The 10,048-nt window shown below is 43.3% G+C and overlaps 1 protein-coding gene across 1 annotated transcript; it reads right to left on the bottom strand.

Moving 5' to 3' along the window:
- Positions 1 to 807: 807 nt before the first annotated feature.
- On the bottom strand, positions 808 to 9,461 carry Vnn1 (vanin 1). The gene is made up of 7 exons (XM_051164345.1): positions 9,249 to 9,461; positions 6,933 to 7,063; positions 6,133 to 6,325; positions 4,904 to 5,195; positions 3,461 to 3,819; positions 1,850 to 2,020; positions 808 to 984 (listed from the first exon to the last, which is right to left on the bottom strand). Exons 1-7 carry the CDS (start codon positions 9,459 to 9,461, stop codon positions 808 to 810), a joined length of 1,536 nt encoding a protein of 511 aa, XP_051020302.1.
- Between the last annotated feature and the right edge of the window lie 587 nt (positions 9,462 to 10,048).

Here is a 10,048-nt window from a genome sequence, read left to right on the forward strand (position 1 = left end):
GATCTTCAGATTTGAAAATGGGGCCAAAGGGAGGACTTGGATGTTTTTGCTGCTGTTGTTTGTTGTTTGTTTGGACAACAGAGAGCTGAAGACTGGAGTGCTTAAAGAGAAACGTATTGTCTCATGATTCTGGGGTCCCGGAAGTTCCACATGTTAGCAGCGTTGCTTTCTCCTGAGGCCCCTCTCCTTGTTGTAGGCAGCCGGCCGTCTTTTTCTGTGCTCATGTGGGCTTCACTCAGTGCTTTGGCTTTGTCTTAATTTCCTCTGAGGACATCAGTTATATTGGATTAATGTCCATACTAATGACTTCATTTTACCTTTTTTTTCCCCCCGAAACACCAAAATAGTCACAATCTGGGGTCATGGGGGTTGGGACTTGAGCTTAAGAATTAAAGTGACAAGATTTGGCCCATAAGAGAGTGTAAATGTGTTACTTAGATAAGTACTTAACAGAGCAAGCAAACACAGTGGAAATCTTAAGCATAACTGTGCAAGACATATAGTAGGCTCAAATCTCTTGTAAATATATGTCATGATACATTGACATGCCTTTTAACTGTAATTTTTAATTTCTTCTGGAAACATGTGTGACCTTCCTTTGATCCAACCGCTCAGTTCCAAGACAGAGCACTGCTTAAAGTTCTGTTAATTTTCCTGAAGTGTGTCTGGTGTACAAACACTTCTCAACAGAAATGGGCACTTTAGTAACTTAAACCAGAGGCCACTGTTGGCAAACTGATATTTTTTTTTTCCTTCGTCCACCGATTTTCAATTGGTCTAAATAAAATAGAAAATGTACAAGTTCTATCAACACAAGTAATGTAGGACAGGTGCGGCAATCAGCACGATTATCAGTGAGTGTGCTATGAGGTATGGCGAAGCGTTCGATGCACAGTCTTTCTCATACAACCTCCCGAACAGACAGACTGTTAACACAGGTCCTGACGTTGGCTTCAGGCTAAACAAGCGCCCATCACTTGATACCTGATTAAAACACAGAAAAGTATTTAAGGTCTATTTAAGTTACAAAAAAAAAAAATCCCTCAGTACTTAAAAACAACAACAACAACAACTTAAAATGATGGCCCAGTTTTGTTCTTCAAACATTTAAGATGTGGCAGGATATAAAGAAAATCTGAAACGACAGAACTGATGCTGGTTTATTATTTAATGCATATAATCAATGCCTGATATTGTATTTGTCTAGGAAAGCATCCCCAGCCTCTCATGGTATACCCTCACCCCTGCAATCACACCCATCAGGAACCTTCTATGGGGCACCCTCACCCTTGCAGTCACTCCTGTAAAGGGGACTGAAAGTGAGACCCACACAGTCAAGGAAGAATGCTTCTGGGTACACATACTGGGTTATGGAGCAAGCCATTATTTCTGGGCTTTGGAGGTTTTCCTCCTTGCGGAAAACAATCACACTGAATGCTCTCTCTTTCAGCTTTTTCTCCCCACTCCCTTCTTTTCCTGTATTCTTATGAGGCACTGAGCTCAGGCCATCACAAACCAATGGTCCTAGTGGACTTCTCTGTTAAGATGCAACCTGAACTAGTCAACTATCTCAACAGACCATCTTAAACAACCCAGCCCCCACCATATAGCGCCCCAAATAAGCATTATATTTTTATTTTTAAGGGCAAAGAAAAAGGGGGGCATGTGAATAATATTGATTTTCAGGCAAGAAATTCAGTCTGTTAATATCTTTCATGATCCTCAAAGAGAATGTTATCCTTTTCAAATGTGACGGTATTTATATTTGGAAGAATTTGAGTTAAGGTTTGATGTCAAAATGCCTCCTCTTATATTAAATTAATTGACGCTACTTAGCAAAGAGTGGTACCTGAAATTCCCCAGGTGCAAGCTTGACTCCACTCAGCAACACCTCAGGGAAGACATACAGGGTCCCAAATGTGCCACTGAGGGAGAACATTTCAAACCTGGTGGAAGCTGTGTCCACTGAACTACCGCAGGTACGTAAGTGGGTAGTTTTACACTTCAGCAGAATGCAAATCTAGATAAGGAAATCAAACGGAGACATCAGTCAAGACAAACATAGAATTGAAGTCATCAGAAAGGTAGATATGGCAATTTATGCTCGTGATCACAGCAATCTGGAGACTGAGGCTGAACAACCAGAAGTCCAAGGCTAATCTGAACTATGTAGTAAGGTCCACATAACAGGCAGCTTTTTTTGTTTGTCTGGTTGGTTGGTTTTGGTTTTTCAAGGCAGGGTTTCTCTGTGTAGCCTTGGTTGTCCTAGACTTTGTAGACCAAGCTGGCCTCGAACTCACAGAGGTCTGCCTGGGATTACAGGTGTGCACCACCACACCTGGCATAAGGAACCTATTTTTATAACAACAATAATAAAAGCAAGGAAGGGAGGAAGGGAGGGAGAGAGGGAGGGATGAAGGAAAGGAAGAAGGTAGGCAGGCAGGCAGAAGAAATACCTTGTTCTAGAAAACTACCTCTGCATCCTTAGCTGGTTAAACATTTCTCCCTTATTAGAGCTACCTCATTTACTGCTGAATAAGTAATAAATATACTTAATTATAAAGCACTTTAGTCATCGATGCTTCCTGTAATGCACAGTCAGATCAACTATAAATGTGTAGATCTATGAAGGATACCTTCTCACACTCCTGTTCTTCTCACAAGCGCCAGCTCTAGAAACTTCCCTGGACCCCCAGATTAGATTAAAGTAGGCAGCTTGATACTCTTCTAGCAAAACATACAAACACCATGTTCTATCACATGTCAACCCATGCAGAACCATCCTCTCACATGTCTTTGTGCTCCAGTAGGCATGGTACTTCTGAAGTGGGAGATTGGCACCGTCACCGACACTGTTGTGCATCTAGTACACATGTAGTACTCGAATGTTTGTGGAAAGAAACATGCATGACTGGAGTGTTTACACAGTCAATACAGTGTCACCCAGTCGGCACCATTCTAGTCCCCCAGGACTGTCAGTCTCAAATGTGTGAATAACGTGGCACGTTATGACTCTGGTGAAGGATGTTCTGGAAACATAGAAATGAGGTTACTAACCTGCCTGAGGAGTGGCAGAGATCCTGCAGGTGTGGCGAGCATCCCTTATGGCAAAGATAACAACTGAAAAGTACCGTGAAAGTACCACGTCGACCTGCGTGCCAGCACTCTCCTTACCATGATGATAATGGACTAAACCTCTGAACCTGTAAGCCAGCCCCAACCAAATGCTTTCTTTTATGTGCATTGCCTTGGTCATGGTGTCTCCTCACAGCAATAGAGCAATGACCAAGACACTCCCCGGCTTGCTTTTGATCATTATGCTTCATCCAGGCAGTAGAAATCCTAACTGAAATATTTCTTGTGTATACTATACTAAAAACAACCCCCATTCATTATCTGACACTCAGTTTTGCCCAGATGTGAGAGACGGCTCTAGAATCTCCTCTGACACGGACATTACCTGCAGGTGATACTGCCCTTCCACCGTGTGCAACCCATCGAATGCCCCAAGGGCGTAAACTTCATCAGCTCGCTTCTCAGACATCCGGTAGCTTAGATGACAGCAGAGGTCGTTCTGGCAAACACTGTAATTTCCTGTGACTTCCATGAGCTCCACAAAGGTAAACTCATCAAAAAAGACAATGCTCTGAAATTCCTGGTTGTCTTTTGGGGGTGCTTCTACGCTGCTGGCATGGGAAGTCCAGTTTACTGCGGAGTGGCGCGGGTGGGAATCCAGCCGTGCGAGAAGAAGTTTTCCCTCGTTGGTCTTTCTATCATAGTGGAAGGCTCTAGGAGAGTCGGGTGCATAGATACCACTTCCTGGAAATACAATTGGAAAGAGGAAAGTAGAGATTTCATGGTTGTCGCTGGCACCTAAAAATCCATAGTTTTCTTCCCTCTAAACAACATATTTCACTAGTTCCTTTGACATCTGATGATCAGGGACAAAGACAAGAGGAAATCCAGCAGGGCATGATAATAAAGACATTTAAACAAAAAAATTTAAAAAGAAGAGTTTCATATAAATTAGAATTTAAAACTGAAGAAAAGGCCGAGCGTGGTGGCGCACACCTTTAATCCCAGCACTTGGGAGACAGAGGCAGGCAGATCACTGTGAGTTCGAGGCCAGCCTGGTCTACACATTGATCCAGGACTGCCAAGATAACATAGAGAAACCCTGTTTCGAAAAAAACTAAAAAGAAAGAAAGAAAGGAAGAAAGAAAAGGTGCACATTCAAGTTGAATAATATTGAATAAGTTTACTAAATAATGGCATGTATTATTTTGATGTTTATTATTTTATCTCCTCTGGGTTTTTTTTTTTTTCTTTTTGAAACATAGTCTCTCTATAGAGTCCAGGTTGGCCTCCAATTCACTATGTAGCCTAGGCTAGCTATGAACTCAGGATCCCCCTGCCTTAGTCTTCCAAGTGCTGTGGTTACAGCTGTGCATAGTCCACACAGCCATGAAGTAGTTTATCTAAAAATGAGTGGACAGCATATCAACAACTAAATATTCAAAATTAGGAGTTAGGCTAAAAACATGGCTCAGTGGTAAAGAACACTGGCTGGTCTTCCACAGGACCTGGGTTCTATTCCCAGGACCCACCTGCTGGCTCACAACTGTTTTTAACTCCAATTCCAGGGAATCTGATGGCCTCCAAGGGTATTTCACACATCTGTTGCACAGATACACATGCAGGCAAAATACATATATATATATATATATATATATATATATATATATATATATGTATATATATATATAATAAAACAATAAGTCATTTAAAAAACTTTCTATTAAAAAATGCATTAACTTTAAGAACTTAGGAGTTGAAAAGTAAAAGATTATCTTACTTTTTTTTAAATGTTCTTTCTAAAGTTTAAAGACTACATAATCCCTACCTGTCATTCTCCTTGAGGGACTGTGTAGATTGGCTGCAAGGAAATTGACCCCCATGCCCATAGCCCAGGCTGAGTGAAATTCAGTGGCTGCCAAATGAGGCAGAACGTCCATCCAGGCAGTTGGGAACAGTATGGTGTCCACCTGGAACTCTGTCACCAAAGTGACAGCGGGGTCATGAAAGAGAATATCGAAGCATGTGAAGATGCCAAACTTTCCAAACGGGGTGTTGAAAGTCACGAACTCCGGCTCCATGGGTGCATTGAATTGTTCTTCTCCCATGAAAAGGTTTTGCTGTGATAAACAAACAAAGTGGAGGAATGAAAGTCTAGGAAGCTTCCAGGGACATTTCTGTGCGTGCGAAATGTGTTCGTTTGACAGTGCACATTTCATCTATGACCACCGTCTTTGTAAGAGCAGCCCCTTGAGGGAATCAGACCCACTCCAATAGAATGAAGCCGGCAACTCCCTTCACAGTACAGATGGTGTGGGCGGGTATCCATATAGACTGTCTTGAATCTTACAGAGTAGTGGTGAAACAGACAACCATTGAAAAAAACACCTCACTATGTGCAAAAAACTTGGTTCCTTTCTCAGGACTAAGTCTATTCTATAAGTCCTTTTAAATTCACCTTTGACCTATTACCTTGGCAGTGGTTTAAAAGTCATAACCACTCGGGAGGCAGAGGCAGGTGGGTCGCTGTGAGTTTGAGGGCCAGCCTGGTCTACAAGTGGGTCCAGGACAGCCAAGGCTACACAGAGAAACCCTGTCTCGAAAAACCAAAAAAATAAAAGTCATAACCAAAAAGATGATAGAGAAGTTCAGTAAAGGAGGCTCCAGGTGACTGTCACCCACCCCACATGACATAAGCCTGGGCTGCTGAATGCACTGGGAATGCCGTGGGTCTCCTTATAGAAACTGGTCACATCTCAATACTACTTTCTGTGCTGTCACTTCTTTCCCTCTAAAGGACATTTGTTTTTTGTTTTTTTTTTTTTGAGACAGGGTTTCTCTGTGTAGCTTTGGCTATCCTGGACTAGCTTTGTAGACTAGGCTGGCCTTGAACTCAGAGCAATGCGCCTGCCTCTGCCTCCCGAGTGCTATGATTAAAGGCGTGTGCCACCACACCCGGCCTAAAGGACATTTATTATTATAGATAATAATTGTTCTCCTACTCACTTTTATTTGATATTTGTTTAATTAACTAACCAATTAATTAAATAATATTACCTTATGGTATCGTGCGACCAGTTTGCCCTGGGAATCAAACACCACATCAGTGTTGTATTGGAAACGGCCATCAGGAGGACACTGAGCGTCACTAGTGTTGCATGGCTTCTTGTCGCCCATATTTGCCACAACATAGATCGAGTTGTTTTTGGCCAAGCAGCTGAGTCTTTCCTGTACCGGGGTAGAGCCAAATCTGGTATATGCCCATTGGGAGAGAATTGTTAAATCTGGATTAACTTTTAACAAAAGTCTATGGTTTTTGTATAACTGAATATATAACAATTCCAAATAACAATTGCACTGCAGAATCTGTCCTAACTATGTTGGAATACTGTAGTCCATTCAAAGAGCCAGGAGGCAAATTGTTGTTCTGCTTAGATGTGGCTACCCATCTCCCAACCGTACCCCTTTCTGGCTACCCTGAACTGAGTGACACTACTCTGCCATGCCTTGCCACCATGATGTCTGATGCTGCCACAGGCCTAAAGAGCTAGGCCAGGTGACCCATAGATTAAAACCTCGGAAACTCTGAGCCTCCTCTGCAGTTGGTTACTGCAGCTACATAGTCATAGCAGCAGAAATCTGACTGACACAGGACTTGCTCGATGTCTTCGACAATACCTGGCCCAGGTAAAACAAGTGGAGGGTCATAGTTGAATTCTCCATTTTTTTTTTTTTTTTTTTTTTGGTAACTTTGAGAATTTCTTTATGTACACAGTGCCATATGATCACATCCACTCTCCCCCTCACCACAGCACCTCCTTATACCGCCCTTTCCTGCTCCTCTACTGCTCTCTCACCTGTCTGGGTTATCGCAGGGGATCCAGTTTACTTGAGGGTCTGGGATATCCTCCAAGTACGGGTAGATAGTATCCCTGGTGAAACGTATACCATATATACCATCTTCTGGAGTCACGATAATGTGTGCACCCTGTTAGAAAAGGAGAGTTAAAAAACAAAAATCTCTGAGGCAAGCAAACCATCAGATGTGGGCCAAAAGAAGACTGAGAAATCACCTGCCAGGCTGGGAATAGTGGAGGAGCTCACTGAGTCGCTGCCAGCTTAGAACACACGGCAAGCTCTAGTACAGGCAGAAATACATAGAGAGAGCCTATCTCAAACACTCTCAAACACACACACACACACACACACACACACACACACACACACACACACGGGAGGCAGGGCGGGGATGAGAATAAGAGTGTGACTTGCTTTTTGGTTTGGTTTGGTTTGGTTTGGTTAGGTTTTGAGATAGGATCTCATATGACCCCAAGTGGCCTCAAAAATCACTGTATAGTTTAAAATGACCTTAAATCCCTCATCCTTCTGCCTCCACTTTCCCAAGTGCTGAGAGTACAATATATACTTGGTTTTCCCAAGCCCTTTAATTTTATAATCCTTCCATTATCACATCAGTGACTTTATTTTTATTTTTATTTTTTCATGGACACTAACAGCCATCAAAGCCATTCACAGCTCTGTAACCCCCTGCTCCGCTTAATTATAAACCTATTTCTTCCTCCAAATCAACCCCTCTTTGAACTTTGGTCGATTGGGCCTGGCTGAGTCTGGATTAATTTATAGCTCAATTCCTGTTGAGTTATCTCTTCTGCTTCAGGATTCTCCTAAGTAAACATGACCCCTGCTCCTCAGGAGGAAAGACACCACGCAGAAGTCAGCCAGCCTACTCCTTGCTGAGAGTAATCTCCCAGCCAACAGGGCACTTTGGGATTGGAAAGCCACCTTCAAGATTGCTATGGTCTTAAAAAAAAAAAAAAAAAAAAAAAAAAAAAGTTGGACTAAAGGTGACAGACAATACCAACATGTAAACTGAAAGAGTGGATATCCCATCCCCACCCCTCCCCTTACCCCATCCCAACTCCTCCCCTTACCCCATCTCCACCCCTCCCCTCATCCCATCCCCTCCCCTGAGCTGGAGAGTTCAGGGTAGAGGGCAGGGTATGCCAGCCATGCCCTGCAGCAGGTAGGGGGACTTAACAGTAAAAAACATTTTATATATATATATTTCACTTGGAGACTGTGTCTCATGGTAGCCCTTGTTGGCCTGAGGCTCACAGGGATCTACCTGCCTCTCCTTTTGGGGCATTGGTGCCACTACACCACCACACTGGTGTGTTTCTGTTTATAACTGTTACCATACTTTAGATGTCTCTGGTCTATAACTGACCTACGAGTATCTTCCTTAAACCCATCTATCTACACTTAGACTGTAAAGTTTGCTTTTAAGCTTCACACGTCATCCAACTCAAGGACAGTAGTGGGCGTAACTTTGATAGTGAAATTAAAATGAACTGATAACTAGATACTTAGTGTAAGGAGTTTGTAACCAGTTTAATTGTCTCAGACTGTAAGCTGAAAGTCTGTGGCCCTACACTCTGAACACCCCGCCCCCCCATCTTGTCAGATTGTAAACTTATCAGAACTCTACAAACCAGAGCACAAAAGAATGCTGAAGCTATTATAGTCTTTAAAACAAACAAACAAACAAACAAACAAAACTGAAGGGGGCTTGGCTGGAGAGATGATTGAGGCCTGAGATCACTGACTACTTTTAAGAGACTCCAGGTTCAAGTCCCAGGCACCCACAGGGCTCTCACAACTGCCTGGAACAGTTCCAGGAGATCTAGTCGTTTCTGCTCACCTCTGTAGGGCACACAGGGAAAACACTCATACACATAAAATAAACAGTCACGTTTCAAAATGTTTCAAAAAGAAAATAGCAGGAGGTCCCTGCAGCGTTTCTAATCTACCCTGTGTGTTTAACAGAGAGGAAAAACAACTGCTGATGGTTTAGTTCCTCAAAAGTCCTGCTTAGATAATGAGCCAAATGTTATTTTCCAAACTCCGTTTCCTCCCTTTGTTAGAGATGGGCCATAGTGTCTTTAGTAATTTTGAGGTGAAAGGATTCTAATTGTGAAACAAAACCGCTTGGCTAAGCTTGTGTTGTAAGGAGAACTGGCCCGGTTCCCTGAGACTCCTCCCTTCTGCCCCATCCCCCGCCCCCATGGCCCCCCACGCCCCCACCCTCTGCCACCCGGCCCCTCCAACTCCCTGCTGGACTCTACCAAGCCCGGAGTTAGTAATCAGGATACCTGCTTTGCTGCTGATATAACTGCTCCTTCCAGAATATCCAAATTCTGGTTCATTAAAGCCAGTGCCTTACTGTGAGATACGGGTGACAGGGTGACAGCAGGCAGGATCACAGCGTGCTCATAAACAGCGGCAACAAAAGTATCCAGAGAGCTAGCTTTTAAAACACAGAAGACAGAAAAGGCCACACACGCCAGCCAGCAAGACGTGCTCATGCTGAAGTCCAAAGACTGCAGGGAGCCAAAGTGTGGCTTGCTGTTTATATAAAGAAAGCACAGGTCATATGGCTCCCAGACCTTGGTGTCTTCAAAAGAAAATTAAAAGGTTAGTTTTAAGAAAACTTTTTCCCTGGCCAGGCGTGGTGGCGCATGCCTTTGAATCCCAGCACTAGGGAGGCAAAGGCAGGCCCATCACTGAGTTCGAGGCCAGCCTGGTCTACAAAGTGCATCTAGGACAGCCTACACAGTTTACACAGAGAAACCCTGTCTTGAAAAAACCAAAACAAGAAAGAAAACTGTCGTTGAAAGCAAAAAGTTTCAGAAATGTCCTTGGTTCTCTGGTCTGAGAAGCCAGAAGGGACTGGACAGGAGGTTATTTATCTCCTAAGTGAGTCCCCACCCATTGCCTGGAGGTCACATGGAAGGGTGGGTCTGCAGTTGCAGTCTAGTCCCTTCTGGTGGAAAACTTGGATCTGTAATTCCAGATATTCAGGGTAAAAGTGGACTATATACATCTCCAAGTTTCAGCACATCTCCCAGACAGATTTTATCCTCTTGGAGGGAGAAGTTACAGTAGCTTTGTG

Source organism: Acomys russatus, chromosome 21 (genome assembly GCF_903995435.1).
Source record: "Acomys russatus chromosome 21, mAcoRus1.1, whole genome shotgun sequence".
Taxonomy (NCBI): domain Eukaryota; kingdom Metazoa; phylum Chordata; class Mammalia; order Rodentia; family Muridae; genus Acomys; species Acomys russatus.

Bases quoted from the DNA above. Each gene is read 5' to 3' on its own strand.
- Vnn1 (XM_051164345.1), bottom strand. From the start codon at position 9,461: ATGAGCACGTCTTGCTGGCTGGCGTGTGTGGCCTTTTCTGTCTTCTGT. The intron at 6,326-6,932 runs GTGAGAGAGCAG...GGCATATACCAG, and splicing joins CCCTGCGATAACCCAGACAG to ATTTGGCTCTACCCCGGTAC. The intron at 985-1,849 runs GTACCACTCTTT...TGTTTTAATCAG, and splicing joins TTGCACCTGGGGAATTTCAG to GTATCAAGTGATGGGCGCTT.